Source organism: Prionailurus viverrinus, chromosome A3 (assembly GCF_022837055.1).
Source record: "Prionailurus viverrinus isolate Anna chromosome A3, UM_Priviv_1.0, whole genome shotgun sequence".
NCBI classification, from domain to species: domain Eukaryota; kingdom Metazoa; phylum Chordata; class Mammalia; order Carnivora; family Felidae; genus Prionailurus; species Prionailurus viverrinus.
Window position 1 is genome coordinate 110,112,147 of NC_062563.1, and position 18,354 is coordinate 110,130,500.

General features: G+C 39.9%; 2 protein-coding genes across 7 annotated transcripts in view; both read right to left on the reverse strand.

Moving 5' to 3' along the window:
• Window positions 1-18,354, reverse strand: part of RMDN2 (regulator of microtubule dynamics 2) — a 77,357-nt gene that overhangs the window by 16,928 nt on the left and 42,075 nt on the right. For 5 of the 6 annotated variants that reach the window (XM_047853837.1, XM_047853838.1, XM_047853836.1 and 2 more), the window contains 3 exons: window positions 16,064-16,139; window positions 14,307-14,384; window positions 2,830-2,928 (listed from right to left, as the gene is read on the reverse strand). In XM_047853837.1, the coding sequence (XP_047709793.1) occupies window positions 2,830-2,928; window positions 14,307-14,384; window positions 16,064-16,139 (253 nt within the window). The remainder of the gene's footprint in view (window positions 1-2,829; window positions 2,929-14,306; window positions 14,385-16,063; window positions 16,140-18,354) is intronic. The other variant, XM_047853834.1, reaches the window with a different exon arrangement.
• Window positions 11,290-12,635, reverse strand: LOC125162608 (PR domain zinc finger protein 14-like). Its single transcript, XM_047853840.1, has one exon. It carries the CDS (start codon window positions 12,264-12,266, stop codon window positions 11,649-11,651), a length of 618 nt encoding a protein of 205 aa, XP_047709796.1. The 5' UTR covers window positions 12,267-12,635; the 3' UTR covers window positions 11,290-11,648.

Genomic DNA, 18,354 nt, shown 5'->3' on the forward strand with positions numbered 1-18,354 from the left:
CCACGCAAGGCTCAGTCTCAGCTCTCCAGATGATTCTAATGCACAGCCAAGGGTGAGAACCACTGCCCGAGGGAATTATGCCAGAATTTTGGATGAGGTGGGAAGCATGCTATAGTTTGAAAGAATTCCCACAGAGGATTCACAGATGACTCCTGATCTAAAATCACCTCCCTGGATTGCTGTGATGCTGTGGGAGGATCAGATTTCACCAGTTATAAGAGCAAAATAATAGCAGTGAATGTTTATTTGTAGTTAGAGTAGTTAATGTGCGAGGTCCTGGGCCAAGAAAATTACAAGCATTATTTGATGAATTGTACCACAAATCATATAAAGTAGGTATTCATCTGCTTCACAGATGAAGAATTTAAGATTAGGAGAAATAAAGAAACACGGCCAGGTCACAGGGACAGGGAGAGGCCCAGATCTCAAACTGATTCTAAAGCTAATGCTCTACATCTCTCCAGAACTGAGATGGATGGTCTAGGGACACATTCCTGGCCCCTATGAATCCTCTTTGGAGAGACAGAGCTGGGGACAGGAGTCCTACAGCTAGGGTCCAAAAACACGACTTCCTACTGGGACTAGGGGTTGCAGACTCTCCTAGGGCATGGGACCAAGTTCTTTCTCCTCCCCACACCTCCCAGATTTCTCACTTCCTCCCCAGCCTTTGCCCTTAGCACTCTGGGCTCCTCGGTACCCCCAGATGTTGCAGTCAATGTAGAGGGGAGCTTTCCTGATGCCTTCTGACTCTCTGAACAAACACCACCAAATGCATTTTCAGACAGAATCTAAGTCAAGACTGAATGGGGAGGTCCCCAAGATGGTTTGCCAAGGTGTTTACATTTTAATAACATTAACATTTTCTGAGCTGATATGGAGCACTTCCTAGGAGCTAGGAAATCGCTAAGTAATTTACTTGTATTAACTTATTTAATGTTCACAACAACACTCTGAGTCAGGTACTATTCTCTCCATGTCATTGATGAACTTGAGAGAAAGGTTAAGAAACTCGTCTAATGTTAATCAGCCGGTAAGTGGCAGAACTGAGATTTAACCAGGTGGTCTAGTTCTAGAGGTTGCAATCCTTACCTCTACATCACTGGGCCTCTGATCACTTTTGATTTTATCTGTGTAATATTTCAGGTACATTAGCACCTTAAGAATTTGGGGGCAGTGTCCTAAAGATCTGATCCCCCATTTATAACTGCTACCATGGAGAAATGAGTTTCAAGCCCCAACGACATTTTTCCTAATTAGCTTAGCACCTTCTATGAACCATTTAGCTTAAATATACCCATGATCTATATTCTTTTTTTTAAGTGTTTATTTATTTATTTAGAGAGAAAGAGAGAGAGAGAAAGAGAGAGAGAGAGAGAGAGTGCATGTGTGTGTGAGAATGGGGGAGGGGCAGAGAGCAAGAAAGAGAAGAGAGAATCCCCAACAGACTCCACACACAGCATGAAGTCCAACTCGGGGCTTGATCCTACGATTGTGAGATCATGACCTGAGCAGAAATCAAGAGTTGGTCACGTGACCGACTAAGCCACCCAGGTGCCCCTACTATGATCTGTATTCTTATAAATTTAAAATGAAATAACAAATTACCAGTGGTGGATAAAAGGTGAAGAAATAAGGATGATACAGTTTTAAACTACATTCATGTCTTTGGTCTGCCATTGTGTGACACTAGAAAAAATTAAGTTCCTGAGGTCTTGATTTCCTTTTTTTAAGTTTTAATTTAATTTAATTTTAATTTAATTTAGAGAGAGAGAGCACAGGTAAGGGAGAGGGGCAGAGAGAGACAGAATCTTAAGCAGGTTCCGTGCTCAGTGCAGAGCTCAATGTGGGGCTTGATCCCATGACCCTGGGATCATGACCTGAGCCAAAATCAAGAGTTGGATGCTCAACTGACTGAGCCACCCAGGTGCCCCTTGATTTCCTTTTTATAAAACAAAAAAGATCACATTAAATAAAAAATAAGAAACATCTGGCCCTTGTACTTTTATTCCCTGTACTTTTTCCCACCGGACTCATGCTTAAGCTCAGAACATTTATTTTTTTCTACAGAGCACAGTAGGTAGGCACTAAGCATTCATTCATAAATGGAAAGTACAATGAAATGCACTTGTGATCTTAGAATATGTGTTCTCTAAATCCCTTTCATTTCTACAAAATTGATCCCTAAGATACAACAAAAAAATATGAGAAGGTACAAAATGTTGGACAATACAATTTAGAGTCTGATTTTGTCTATATTGTTACAAATCTGAAATAGGTAGACGAAAAAGATGAAACATCTTAGTCTCTATAAGATTCTATAACTGGTTCGAGAGAAAGATAAAGGAATTAGCCTACCAGAAAGTTGATTATATGCACACACATATATTACTGTTTAGAGTTTTATTATACATTTTAAGACAGGAATGAAAATACTGGTTTGGTCTGATACCCTAAGAATGTTCTAGAGAACTGTCTGCAACCTGTAGAATGGCTTTTGAAATAACTCTCCCTTTTGGCATCTTTTAGTTCTTTAAGATTAAACTGGTTCTATATTAGGCTCATTATGAGAATTTGGAACCAAGTCTAACAATCAGGGCATGAATGCTTTTGCACATGCTCACACAACCTGGAGAGCTGCTCTTGGATTTGGTAGTAAGGGCTGTACCTAGGACCTAGGGAATAACTAGCTGCTCTGGGAAGCAGTTTGGACATGCTAAAACTAGGACTCCACCCCAGGCTTCCATTGGAGATCTACATGAAGAAGGGTAGGGGGGACTAACGCAGATCATAGCCAGTTCGATACTAAAATAATGGATACACAAAATATACCTTAAGGAAATTTTGCAAAGCTTCTTCTACAGTTGAGGATGGTATTTTTCCAAACAGAGTGGCAGCCATTTTTTTCTCAATCCAGCTCAGTTTCGAGACCTGCAAATATGAAGCAACATCATTCTTAGAGAGTTTTCACTTTTTGAATGAAGAATCTCTCCTCAGTTAGATGTGTGTGTGTGCGTGTGTGTGTGTGTAGGTGTATATGTGTGTGTATGCGTATAATACATAAATATGAACATATTCCTAAATAACATACACGACAGAGATCAACTTAATGATATTAATATTGTACCTTCCCTTTTTCATAATTCTAACAAACTATGAGCTCTAAAAAGCACTGGTTACCAAACCAATTTAAAATACCCATGATGAGGGGCGCCTGGGTGGCTCAGTTGGTTAAGCATCCGACTTCAGCTCAGGTCACGATCTCACGGTCCGTGAGTTCGAGCCCCGAATGGGGCTCTGGGCTGATGGCTCAGAGCCTGGAGCCTGCTTGGGATTCTGTGTCTCCCTCTCTCTCTGCCCCTCCCCCATTCATGCTCTGTCTCTCTCTGTCTCAAAAATAAACGTTAAAAAATTAAAAAAATAATAAATAAAATAAAAAAATAAAATACTCATGATGAGATGTGTGTTCAATCAGAGTCAGGGGTGGGGATGGGGAATAATGCTGATCCTGTTTGTTCATGTGATTCAAGAGTCTGAGATGGCCATACAGTATTTCTTTGCATGGAGTATAGGAGCTACCAGACCCCACCTTTTCTTTCTTACTGTCTACTTCCCGCTGCCAACCTGATCCAGAATACAGCATCACAGAAATGTAAATAGAACAAGGATCCTCAACCCAGGGGGAGTGTAGAGTGAGGTCTCAGTATACATATTTACAATCCAGGAGAAAAATTTTTTAACCAATAACCACCAAAATTCAATTTCCTGTTATCATTTATTTTTTGCTTCCTTCCCCCACCATTTTATTTTAATTCCAGTTGAGTTAACATACAGTGTTATGTTAGCTTCAGGTGTACAATATAGTGATTCAACACTTTCATATATCACTCAGTACTCTACGAGATAAGTGTACTCTTAATCCCCTTTACCTATTTCCCCCATCCACCCGCCACTGCCTCTCTGGTAACCATCTGTTCGTTCTCTTAGTCAAGTGTTTGTTTTTTGGTTTGTCTCTTTCCTTATTTCCCTTGTTTGTTTCTTGAATTCCACATGTGAGTGAAATCATAAAATATTTGTCTTTCTCTAACTTATTTCACTTAGTGTTAAACCCACTAGATCTGTCATGTTGTTGCAAATGGCAAGATTCCATTCTTTTTATGGCTGAATAATATTCTACTGTGTATAAATACCACTTCTTCTTTATCTATTCATGTATCAATGGATACTTAAGTTGCTTCTATAATTTGGCTATTATAAATAATGTTGCAATAAACATAGGGGTGCATGTATTCCTTGGAATTAATGTTTTTGTATCCTTTGGTAAATATCCAGTAGTGTGATTACTGGATCATAGAGTAGTTCTATTTATAATTTTTCAAGGAACCTCCATACTACCTTCCACAGTGTCTGCACCAGTTTGCATTCCCACCAACAGTGCATAAGGGTTCCTATTTCTCTACATCCTCACCAACACTTGTTATTTCTTGTGTTTTTGATTTTAGTCATTCCAATAGATGTGAGGTGATATCTCATTGTGGTTTAGATTTCCATTTCCCTGATGATGAGTGATGTTGAACACTTATTCATGTGTCTGTTGTCCATCTGTATATCTTCTTTGGAGAAATGTCTGTTCATGTCTTCTCATGTTTTAGTTGGATTATTTGTTTTTTGGGTATTGAGTTGTATATGTTCTTTATATATTTTGGATACTAACCCTTTATCAGATATGTTATTTTTCTTTTTTTTTTCTTTTTCTTTTTTTTTCTTTTTTTTTTAATATATGAAATTTATTGTCAAATTGGTTTCCATACAACACCCAGTGCTCATCCCAAAAGGTGCCCTCCTCAATACCCATCACCCACCCTCCCCTCCCTCCCACCCCCCATCAACCCTCAGTTTGTTCTCAGTTTTTAACAGTCTCTTATGCTTTGGCTCTCTCCCACTCTAACCTCTTTTTTTTTTTTTCCTTCCCCTCCCCCATGGGTTCCCGTTAAGTTTCTCTGGATCCACATAAGAGTGAAACCATATGGTATCTGTCTTTCTCTGTATGGCTTATTTCACTTAGCATCACACTCTCCAGTTCCATCCACGTTGCTACAAAAGGCCATATTTCATTTTTTCTCATTGCCACGTAGTATTCCATTGTGTATATAAACCACAATTTCTTTATCCATTCATCAGTCAGATATGTTATTGGCAAATATATTCTCCCATTCAGTAGGTTGTCTTTTAGTTTTTTTGGTTGTTTCCTTTGCTGTGTAGAAAATGTTTATTTTGAGGCAGTCCCAATAGTTTATTTTTGCTTCTGTTTCCCTTGCCTCAGGAGAATCATCTAGAAAGATGTTGTTATGGCCAATATCAGAGAAATTACTGCCTGTGCTCTCTTCTAGGATTTTTACGGTTTCAGGGCTCACATTTAGATCTTTATTCCATTTTGACTTTGTGTATGGTGAAAGAAAGTGATCCGGTTTCATGTTGCTGTCCAGTTTTCCCAACACCATTTGTTGAAGAGACTGTCTTTTGCCCATAGCATATTCTTGCCTCCTTTGTCAAAGATCAATTGACCATGTAATTGTGGATTTACTTCTGCGCTTCCTATTCTGTTCTATTGATTACATGTCTATTTTTGTGCTAGTACAAACTGTTTTGATTGCTACAGCTTTGTAATATAACTTGAAGTCTGGAATTCTGATACTGCCAGTTTTGCTCTTCAAGAATGCTTTGGCTATTCAGGGTCTTCTGTGGTTCCATACAAATTTTAGGATTGCTTGTTCTAGTTCTGTGAAAAATGCTGTTGGTATTTTGATAGGGATTGCATCAAATCTATAGATTGCTTTGGAGAGTATAGACATTTTGACAATATTTGTTGTTCCAATACATGAGTATGGATGTCTTCCCATTTCTTTGTGTTATCTTCAGTTCCTTTCATTAATGTTTTATAGTTTTCTGAGTACAGGTCTTTCACCTCTTTAAGTCTATTCCTAGGCATTTTATTATTTTTGCTACAATTGTAAATGGAATTCTTTTTTTAATTTTTAAACATTTTATTCATTTTTGAGAGACAGAGAGAGACAGAGTGTGAGTTGGGGAGGGGCAGAGAGAGAGGGAGACACAGAATCTGAAGCAGGCTCCAGGCTCTGAGCTGACAGCACAGAGCCCAACATGGGGCACGAACTCACGGACTGCGAGATCATGCCCTAAACCAAAGTCAGATGTTCAGCCAATTGACTCACCCAGGTGCCCCGGGATCATTTTCTTAATTTTTCTTTCTGCTGCTTTTAGAAACTCAACAGATTTCTGTACATGGGGATTTCTTGTCCTGTGACCTGAATGAATTCATTTATTAGTTCTAGCAGTTTTTCGAGGAAGTCTTTATTTTTTCTATATATAGATTCTCCCAACTGCAAATAGTGAAAGTTTTACTTCTTCCCTACCAATTTAAATGTCTTTTATTTCTTCTTCTTCCCCTTCTTCTTCCCCTTCCCCTTCTCCTTCTTTTTGTCTGATTGCTGTGGCTAGGACTTCCAGTACTATGTTAAATAAAAGTGGTGAGAGCGGACATCACTGCATTGTTCCTGACCTTAGGGGAAAAGCTCTCAGTTAGCTGTTTTTCCACATAAGGCCTTTATGATGTTGAGGTAGGTTTCCTCTAAACCAACTTTGTTGAGCATGTTTATCATGAATGGATATTTACTCTGTCAAATGCTTTTTCTGCATCTATTGAAATGTTCATATGGTTTTTATCCCTTCTCTTAATATGATGTATCACACTGACTGATTTGCAAACAATGAACCACTCTTGCATGCCAGAAATAAATCCCACTTGATCATGGTAAATGATTTTTTGAATCTATTGTTAGATTTGGTTTGCTATTATTTTGTTGAGGATTTTTGCATGTATGTTCATCAGAGATATTGGCTTGTAGTTATTTTTTGTAGTGTGTCTTTATCTGGTTTTGGAATCAGGGTAATGCTGGCCTATTAGAATGCATTTGGAAGTTTTCCTTCCTCTTCTATTTTTAAGAAAAGTTTGACAAGAGTAAGTATTAACTCTTCTTTAAATATATGGTAGAATTCACCTGTGAAACCATCTGGACTTTTATTTGTTGGGAGTTTTTTAATTACTATTTAATTTCACTGCTGGTAATCAATCTGCTCAAATCTTGCATTTCTTCCTGTTTCAGTTTTGGTAGGTTATATAGTTTCTAGGAATTTATCTATCTCTTCTAGGTTGTCCAGTTTGTTGGGATAAATTTGCATAATATTCTCTTATAATCCTTTGTATTTCTGTGGGGTCAGTTATTTCTTCTCTTTTGTTTCTATTTGAATCCTCTTTTTGTTTTTGTTTTTGTTTTGTTTTTTTTTTTTGATGAGTCTGGCCAGAGGTTTATCAATTTTGTTGCTCTTTTTAAGGAACCAGCTCCTAGTTTCACTAATCTGTCCTTCCTTCCTTCCTTCCTTCCTGCCTTCCTGCCTTCCTGCCTTCCTGCCTTCCTGCTTTCCTGCCTTCCTGCCTTCCCTTCCTTCCTTCCCTTCTTTTTCTGTATCATTTATTTCTGTTCTAATCTTTATTATTTCCTTCCTTCTGCTGGATTTGGGTTTTGTTTGTTCTTCTTTTTCTAGCTCTTTTAGGTGTCATGTTAGGTTATTTGAGATTTTTCTTGCTTCTTGAGGTAGACCTGCATTGCTATAAACTTCTCTCTTAGAACCACTTTTGCTGGACCCCAAAGATTTTGGATTATTGTGTTTTCATTTTCATTTGCCTCCATGTATTTTTTTAATTTCCTCTTTAATTTTTTGGTTGTCTCATCCATTGATAAGTAGCATATTATTTAACCTCCATGTATTTGTGTTCTTTCCAGATCTTTTTCTTGCAGTTGATTTCTAGTTTTACAGCGTTGTGGTCAGAAAAGATGCATGGTATGACTTTTTGAATTTGTTGAGACTTGTTTCATGGCCTAACATGTGATCTATTCTGGAGAATGTTCCATGGGCATTTGAAAAGATATACTTATTTTTATTGCTTTTGTGCTTTCTACCTTTCTTACTCTTATTGATGGTTTTTCCTTTCCACTCACAGAGTCCCCTTTAACATTTCTTATAGGGCTGGTTTAGTAGTCCTGAATTCCTTTAATTTTTGCTTGTCTGGGAAACTCTTTATCTTTCCTTCTATTCCGAATGATAGCCTTGCTGGATAGGGTATTCTTGGCTATAGATTTTTTCTTTTCAGCACTTTGAATATATCATGCCACTCCCTTCTGGCCTGCAAAGTTTCTGTTGAAGAACCTGTCTCTGGCCTTATGGGGTTTCCCTCATATGTAACTGTTTTATTTTCTCTTGCTGCTTTTAAAATTCTTTACCACTGCTTTTTGCCATTTTAATTACTATATGTCTTGGTGTGGACCTCCTTGGGTTGATTTTGTTGGGGGATCTCTGTACCTCCTGGATCTAAATTTCTGTTTCCTTCTCCCAAATCAAGAAGTTTTCAGTCATTGTTTCTTCAAATATTCTGCCCTCTTTTTCCTCTTATTCTTCTTCTGGGATCCCTATAATGCAATTGTTAATTACATTTGATGGAGTCACTGAGTTCCCTAAGTCTATTCTCATCTTGCATAATTTCTTTTCTCTCACTTGCTCAGCTTGATTCCTTTCTATTACTCTGTCCTCCAGATCACTGATTCGTCCTTCTGTTTCTTCTAGCCTGCTATTTATTCCATCCAGTGCACTTTTAATTTCAATTATTGAGTTCTTCAACTCTGATTGGTTCTTTGCTATTTCTGCGTTAAGGGTCTTGCTGATGTCCTCCACTCTCTTCTCAAGTCCAGTGAGTAGCTTTGTGATCATTACTCTAAATTCTCTATCAGGCCTGTTACTTATCTATGTTTCCCTTAGGTCTCTTGCTGTGATTTTGTCCTGTTGTTTCATCTGGGATATGTTCCTCTGTTTCCTCATTTTGCCTAACTCTCTGTGCCTGTTTCTCTGTGTTAGGAAAGTCAGATATATCTCCTGCCCTTGAACATAGTGGGCAGGGTGTGTACCCTTAACAAGGTGGTGCTGGTCCTTTTCCACAGGAGATGTGCAGCTGCTGCCAAGACAGGGGCCAGCTGGGCCACTCTGCAAAGCACATGTGGGCAGGGGCACGGTGTTTGCAAGTTGTGTGCGTCAGTCCTCTTCTACAGGGGATGCACAGTATTTTTTGCTTCCTTTTAAAAACTTTTCTTTTTTCCCAAATATGAATATTAGAGGTTTACCATAAAAGATTAAAAGGATTCAGAAATGAATACTTAAGAGGGTACTGATACTCTCTCAACCCCATCAAGTGCATTCCTTCCCAGTATCATCTAGGTTTCTAGTAGCCATTAACCTCTATTAAACAAAATTATTCCCTTGCTTTCCTACATAGTGTTACTTATTGCTCTGTTTAGTTTTGCTTTTTTTTTACTTAAAAAAAATGATCCCATGTTGTTTATTTCTTCCTATGACTTATTTTTTTCACTTATTATAGTTTTAAGATTTTATCCAGGTTGCTGAGCGTGACTGAAGTTCTGTCATTTAAATAGCTGTGAAACATTCCATCATTTAAACATATGTCAGTGATTTTTCATCCACTCTTTTGTAAATGGACATTTGGATCTTTTTCATTTTTTTGCTCTTAGGAACAAGGCTGCTGCAGGCATTCTTGTACATGCCTTCCAGAGTACATTTGCCAGACTTTCTCTAGGGTAGGCACCACTGTGGGTCATATGGTAGGCAAGTAATCAGATTTAAAAGATAGTATCCGATTATTTCCAAAGCAGCATGCTCCTACAACAATGCAAAAGTTCCTGTTGCTCCATATCTTTGCAACATCTTACACTGATATTTATAAATTTTATCAAATGAGTAAGAATAAATGGCATCTCCTTGTTTTTTAATTATAATTTCTTATTTCAAGACGTACGTTTCTTAAGTTGTTTTATTTCAAAATTTGAATTTAATTGCATTATGATCAGGAAACCTGTTTGATATCAATTCTTTGAAATTTATTAAGACTTGCTTCATGACCTCATATTGATCAATGTTGTCAACACTCTACATATGCTGGAAAAATGTGTACCCTCCAATGGTACATTATTTTTATATGTGTATTAGATCAAGGTTATTAAATGGGAAGCTCCAATGTTTTACATGCTTAATATGTTTTTTTGACTTCTTGTTTTATTAATTACCAAGAGCACATGAATATTTAGCACTGTGCAATATCCTTTCTTCCCTTCTATGTCTTTTTATCTTTCCTTCATATTTTCTATCTCTTTGTTCCTCTGTGCTGCACTCCAGGCAACTTTTTCAGATTTACCTTAAAGTTCACTAATTTTCTCTTTAGTGGTGCCTATCAACTGCTAAATCTTTCCACTGAGTTTTCTTTTAATGTGAAATAATAGACTTTTATACCAAAATTTATCTTATCTTTTTTCTATTCTACTTGGTCAGTTTTGTAGTCTCATGCTCCTCATCCATTCCCCTCTCCCCGATTCCTTTTATTTGAAAAAAAAAAAAACACTGTATAAGTAGCTATTTAACATTGTATATTCCATGGTTCCAAAATCTGAAGTCCTTTTAGATCTATTCCTGATTTTGGTTTCTGTTGACTGTCATACTTGATGCCTTATTTCTTTGTATATTCTATTATTTTTGACTGTGACCTCATCATCCTTGGGCTACTCTGCAGTTTTATAAGACCTATGTGCAGGTATATTCTTCCAGGGAAGATCAACATTAGCTTCTGCCGTTTGTTTATGCCATGAAGATCAGGATCCACTTTAAATCAGAATTTCCTTCTTGGGTTTTTGTTTGCTTGTTTGTTTTTATTTTTATTTTTTTGAACTTTTAAAGAATTTATTCTATGAAAAAGAGACCAGGTAATGGCCACAGGCATAACAATTGGGGTCCAAAACAGAGAAAAGGTATTTTTCATCACAAAAATCAAACTCTACTCCTAGTGTCCTTCTCTCAGGGTTTGTGTTGAGTTTCCAGACCCTTAAGCTCTATTAAGAGCCAGCTTTCACTACTTTTAGGTAAATTCACCAAAATTCCGTTCTTGTTAAAAAATTGTGAATAATAATGGGGCGCCTGGGTGGCTCAGTCGGTTGAGCATCTGACTTCGGCTCAGGTCATGATCTCGCGGTCTGTGAGTTTGAGCCCCGCATCGGGCTCTGTGCTGACAGCTCGGAGCCTAGAGCCTGCTTTGGATTCTGTGTCTCCCTCTCTCTCTGCCCCTCTCCTGCTCATGCTCTGTCTCTCTCTCTCTGTCAAAAATAAACAAACATTAAATTTTTTTTTAATTGTGAATAATATTTCTGTGAAAGCTGGTGAAATCAGTTAAACTCAGCTTTTTGGCCGGTTCCATTTTTCTGTTTCTCATCTTAGTATAACTATCATCTGTCTGTACGACACACCCATAAGCAAGGAAAACAAAGACAGAATCCTAGCTTTTAGTTTTTACATTGTCCCCATACTCTCTGAGGGCTAGTAGCCTTCATGAAGCTTCGTGTGGGAGTAGAAGGCTTCTTGATCCGGGAAGAATTTTCCACAGATGCTGCCCAAGCAGCCATCATCCTCCTCGCGTTGAGTGACGGACGTGGCTGTCATGGGCAGCGTGGGATGCGAAAGATTTACCAGAGTGCTTGCATTTGAAGGGCTTTTCCCGAGCGTTGCCTGATATATGTGCAGAGGATGTTAGAGGCAGTGAACCTCTTTGTGCAATATGCACACTGGGATGGTCTGTCTCCAGAGTGGATTCTCGTGTGTTTGTTTAGGCTGGAAGACTGAGAGAAGCATTTCCCACATGTAGAACACTTGTGAGGCTGGTGCTTCTCGTGAACGTGCAGGACAGGGATCCGGAGCTGGTCCCACTTCTCAAAGGATCGTTTGCAGACAGAGCAGGGAAATTTCCTATCACCCTTGTCCACACAAGGGGTGTGCTTGAGGTGCTTATCTCTGTAATATTTGTAGGTAAATACTTTTCCACATCTTTCACACCTGTAGCCTTCTGCAGACTCTTCAGAGGGCCCAGGCACCTGCTTCCTCTGTTCTGTGAGCGAAAGGCTCAGGGGAATGTCCAAAAACTTTCCATAGCAGTCTCCATACCACACAAGGAACTCTTGGTTCTGGCAGATATCCTTGCAGCTCTCATAAGGTATCTGCCTTCGACATTGCAACCAGGCTCTGCTCCTTGGGGAAACAGGCACAGTTGACAGAGGACATCTAGTTCCCTGCACCTCCTTTTCCATCTATAAAGTGGCTCAAATGACCATCTTTGACAGTCTCGCACATCAGAGAAATTGTCTCCATAGGTCTTGACTTCACTGGCATTGACCGCTTTACCTTGAAAAGGTCCAAAGCTGACTCCTTTGGCAACAAGGCTACTGCAGAATGCACCAAAAATGCCACACTTCACCAAACATCGTCTGCTTGAGGCAGAGACCTTCTGGTAGTTGAAGGAGTCTTTACCCAGAGTTCAACAAAGAGAAGCAGATCCAGAGCTGTCTGTGGGGACCAGGAACCTGGAGAGACGACTTCCCTTGCTGGTTCAGGAGTTTGGAGCCCTCCTCAGACTGCTTGCTGGGGAAGCAAGATAATAACTGGGAGGCCTCCACCCCCTCAGGTCACCAGGAAGCGTTCGCAGCTGGCGGCGGCATGAAAATTTCAGGTCCACGGCATTGGCCACTGTCGCGTCGGCCACCAGTATGGCCCAAGCCTTCACTGGTGGCGCCTGTATACTCGTGGCTGCTGTTGAGGAAGTGGGACACCTCTCTGGGGAGCTGGGGAACTGGGTACCCCGCTGGTGGCTGGCTGTACCAGGGCGGATCGTAGAGCCGCTCCCTCCACAGGGCCAGGTTGGAGCTCAGCAAGGGAGGCGCGGACCGCACCGGAAGGCAAAGGGGGGGCATAGCGTGGGATGCAGGCACGGCGGCCTCCAGCTGCGGAAAAGTTGGACATCTTCCCCCGCAGTGGTTAGCGTGTTCCCATAGCAGCCACAGGCCGGGAAAGGTGTGCAGGAGGCGTCCAGGTGTTGGGGGCGTCCTGGGCCGCCCTAGGCAGGTAGCACATGTTGCCCTTGGATCCGGCCTCACCTGGCGGCCTCAGAGCCATCCCGGGGCACAGCGCGGGTCGGGTCTTCCAGCGGGCCACCACGCAACCAGCACCTCCAGGGCCCTGAGGGTGGCGGGGGCTCCGCACTGGTAGGCTGCAGGCTGGTGTTTGTTTTTAACAGTCATTTATTTTTGAGAGACAGGGAGAGACAGAGCGTGAGCAGAGGAGGGGCAGAGAAAGAAGGAGACACAGAATCCAAAGCAGGCTCCAGGCTCTGAGCCGTCAGCCGTTCGACGCGGGGCTCGAACCCACAGACCGTGAGATCATGACCTGAGCCACCCGGGCGCCCCTCCTTCTTGGGTTTTTTAAGCCTAAACAAATAATGTACATTCAAGCCCCAGACTCGTGTGAGGTCGGGTTGGTGGGTTTTAAGCCTTTGGAGTCTTGTACCTTCATGAAGACTCAGATTCTTAACACCAAAAACTGGCGTGATAAAAACTGCTTACAGGGCTGTTTTAAGGATCAAAGGAGATAAGAAATATAAAGTATAAACTGCACATTTGATACATAGCAGGTGTTCAACAAAAAAGCCTCCTTTTCCATTCCTAATCTTCAAACCTCAACTAACAAGCTTCCTCTTTTGCTTATGCTAATCTTCTCATTCAGAAATAGCATTTCTCTTAAGCATAATTGTTTCATGCATCCCTGAAGACGTATTTTCACATTATGTTAATTTTCTATAAACTAATGTCACTTAACACACCGGGGCTTAGACTCGCCAGCTGCCTTTATTTATTCCTGTATATTTCATGTCCTTTTCTAAATTCAGGTCTTTCAAGGCAAGAACAGTAGGCACATAAATGCTCCAGACACTCTGTTAAGTGACAAAGTCCTCTCACGAAACAAAGAGTAGGACACCAACACAGGGCACACGCAGGTAGGTGGCTGATCGCCAATTGAGAGAGCACAAAGGAGACGGTGTGATTGTTGTGAGGGGAAATGGAGAGGTGCTAAGTGGAAAAGCACAGACATCTATGTATACATATAAAACCACACGCCATATGTAACATGGTATATAAACCAATCAATCATAAACTCATAAAACACGTACTGATTTTATCATCTTCCCTACAGCAGGCACCTGGTGAGACAACTAAAGAAAGAATAAGTCACTAAAAATATATCACGTAATCAAAGTATATTGAGATAAGAATTATGGATAAAAACATTCGGCTTACAGTGTAACAGTATCTTCCTTTGAGGTAATACAAAAAAGGTTCTTCGGGTAAAAACTGGATTGCTTTATCCAGATGCTCCTAAAAGAAAAGTCCAAAACAAATACCATCTCTCAGGGTTCAGGTGGTGCTGAATGCAGCTGTGCCGAAATTCAAAGGGGCTTTACGGTGTTGTTTAGTCCCCCTCCTTAATCCCTACCGTTAACATAAGAAGTCATACCAATAATTCAATTATCAGAAATGATTGCTCACAACTAGAACCTGACTGTGATGATGATTTCATTAAGCTATGGATAATTTAAAGCCAACGTCACTATAAAAAGTAGAAAACCGGATGGGGCACCTAGGTGGCTCAGTCGGTTAAGCGGCCGACTTCGGCTCAGGTCATGATCTCGTGGTCTGTGAGTTCGAGCCCCTCGTCGGGCTCTGTGCTGACAGCTCAGAGCCTGGAGCCTGTTTCAGATTCTGTGTCTTCCTCTCTCTCTGACCCTCCCCCGTTCATGCTCTGTCTCTCTCTGTCTCAAAAATAAATAAACATTTAAAAAAATTAAAAAAAAAAAAGTAGAAAACCTCCAAGTGACGCTTTTGTCTGCCCATGACTTGCCTAGCTAATACTGATTCAGCAGCATGCTTGCAAGTTTCAAATGATTAGGATATAATGGAAGACAGAATAGCAGAACTGGGTTGTGGAGGAAGCTATTCCCCTGACATTATTAAAATGGGTATAGGGAGCTGGAAAACAAAGAAACTTCTTAGCTCATTTAATGAGCTATCAAAGCTACAGGCACATTACAAATGATTTACACGCATATTACTTATTTTATTCATTTATCACGGTATGTTGAAGTCCTAGATTGGATTCTATTCCCCCCACCAAATCAATATGCAAGTATTTTAATCATTTATCATGGTAAGTTTAAGTCCCAGATTGGATTCTATTCCTTCCACCAAGTCAATATGCAAGTAATGTTAACTAATTAGTCCCAATCATGTTTCTGATGTTGGTGAACTCATCACCAAAAGACTAATCCTGTCTTTGAAAAGATAATACTCATCTACTATGTAAGTTCTTTCAAGATCTAGAATAATAATCTTCAATCACTCAAATAGGTTTCATTTTTTTGGCACAGTACTATTTATTTAAAGACTGTCACTTCATTTAGATAAAAAAGATAGGGACACCTGAGTGGCTCACGCAGTTAAGCATCTGACTCTTGATTGTGACTCAGGTCATGATCTCACAGTTCGTGTGTTGGAGCCCCACCTTGGACTCTTTGCTGACAGCGTGGAGCCTGCTTGGGATCCTCTCTCTCCCTCTCGCTCTGCCCCTCTCCCCTTCTCGCACATGCTCTCTCTCTCTCTCTCAAAATAAATATATAAACACTGAAAAAATAAAATAAAAATTAAAAAGATAAACTTCTTGAGATTGAGATTAATTTGGGTTTTATAACTTTTTTTTTGAGAGACAGTGAGAGAGAGAGGGAGAGAGAGAGAGAGAGAGAGAGAGAGAGAGAGAGCATGAGCAGGGGAGGGGTAGAGGGAGAGAAAGAATCTGAAGCAGTCCCCACACCCAGCATGGAGTCTGTCATGGGCTCAATTCCATGACCAATAGATCATGACCTGAGCCAAAATCAAGAGTTGGACGCTTAAGTGACTGAGCCACCCACACACTGTGAGAGATCCATTTATTAAATAATTTGATTTATGCCTTTTAATGGAACACATAGCTACATTAAAATATCTTTAATATCAAGAAATACCTTGAAGCGATGTCCATAGTTGATTTTATTTTGTAAGCCCTCAAACTCGGACACATAGCCACACAAGACTGCATACCTGAAAAGGATAAAAACAGTGGACAGTGCGTGAACTTTTAAATCAAATATACCAAATAAACATTTTTAGAATATCTCTAAAGCATTCATTAATATTTGATGAAAGTATTCAGATAGATACAAGGGCCCTAAAAATAATACATACTTGACATTAACATGAGGCTGGTTTCCTCAGCTATTACTGAGGATACTCACACCATCTACCTCATATGTGTGCCACAAGGGCAAAGTACCTAAAACGTGTAATTGCTTAGAATACTACGTGGCACACAGTGAGTTTCAAGAAATATTAGCTGCTTCTATCACCATCATCAGCATCAAAGTCACAAAGAGGCTCTCAGAAAAAGTCTAGTCGTAACAGTGATAAATTGAAAAAATATATTGTGTCATCATATCCCTGTTCTTCCTTAATAGAATTAAAAATAAAAATGTCACGGCCTCCCTTCATATCATTTGAAAACAAAAATAAGTATCATGACTAAAACAAACAAAGTCAAAGGTAATTTCAAAATACACTTTTTTTTGAGTTTATTTATGTATTTTTGAGGGGGCGGGGCGTGTAGGGGCAGAGAGACAGGGAGAAAGAGAATCCCAAGCAGGCTCTGCACTGTCAGCATAGACCCCAACACAGGGCTCGAACTCACAGACCATGAGATCATGACCTGAGCTGACATCAAGGGTCAGATGCTCAACCCACTGAGCCACCCGGGCATCTCCACTTTTCTTTTTCTTGAAATTTTTAAAAAAATTTGTTTATTTATTTTGAGAAAGAGAGAGAGAAAGAGAGTGAAAGTAGGGGGAGGGGCAGAGAGGGAGGAGAGACAGAATCCCAAGCAGGCTCTGCACTATCAGCACAGAGGCTGACGTGGGACTCAATGACAAAAACCGTGAGATCGTGACCTGAGCCAAAATCAAGAGTTGGACGCTCAACCATCTGAGCCACCTAGATGCCCCATGAATACGCTTTTCCAAAAAATTCCCCATGACCTTAAATCCTTCCTTGGAAACACTGCATACTAGAATATGGCATCCCATGAATTGTTTACTTTTTCTTCCCACTGGGAATACAAAAGTTACATCAATAATTATTTGAAATAAGTTGGGTACCATATTTGTTTAGCAATTTGCTCACTCCAAAATCTGGGGATATATTACTTTTCATATTCAGAGGGTTTCTGTCTGTGCAAAATATTCATTTACCTAAATCTTTCAAGAGTGTGTATTAATTGTTACTTGCATTATCATAACTGAAATGAAGATGTAACTTTGGGTATTTATCTTGATCATTTCTGTGGATAAGCATAACTTTCAAGTACAAAAATGAAGTGAGCAATTTTCTTAATTTGGAACAGTGAGACCATTCCTGAGCACAAAAGATCCCACAATTCGCACAACTTATGACAAACAATAAAATGGTCACTTTTCAGTTATGACTTTTTTGACCTCTTAATTTTCAGTTTCTATACAATCAACCAAATATGCAACAGTAGAAACAAGAATGATGACTAAATCAACCTATCAAAAGTGACCTGAGAACTTAACCAGATTAGGAGATGTTACTATTCACAAATTCTACCATCACATTGCCTGACACATACCTCTCACCACCCACCAGAGATTGAGTTTGTAGGAATAGATTACTGGACTCGTGAGTTCCCCTGGAAAACCGTTACTGTCACCTCCGGTCTGACCATGTTCTTCTGAAATTCTCTCTGTCGTTCTGCTTTATCATTCCTCCCAGGGAGTTCCAGAAAGTGGAGCAAATTTCCACACAGCTACATCCCCAAATTCCCCCATTTCTGTTGTGGGCATTATTTGTATTTAAAACGTTAGGTCACTTTATTTAAAAAAATAAGCTTTTATTTATTAAAAAAATTTTTTTTAATGTTTCTTTAATTTTGAGAGAGAGAGAGAGAGAGAGAGAGAGTGTGAGTGGGCAAGAGGTAGAGAGAGAGGGAGACACGGAATCCAAAGCAGGCTCCAGGTTCTGAGCTGTCAGCACAGAGCCTGATGTGGGACTCGAACTCATGAACTGTGAGATCACACCCTAAACCAAAAGTCTGACACTTAATTTACTGAACCACCCAGGTGCCCCAATAAGCTTTTATTTTAAAATAGCTTGAAATGTATAGAAAAGTTGCAAAGATGGTAGAGAGAGTTCCCATCTACCCATACTCAGTTTTCTCTACTGTATACATCTTACGTTACTACAGTAC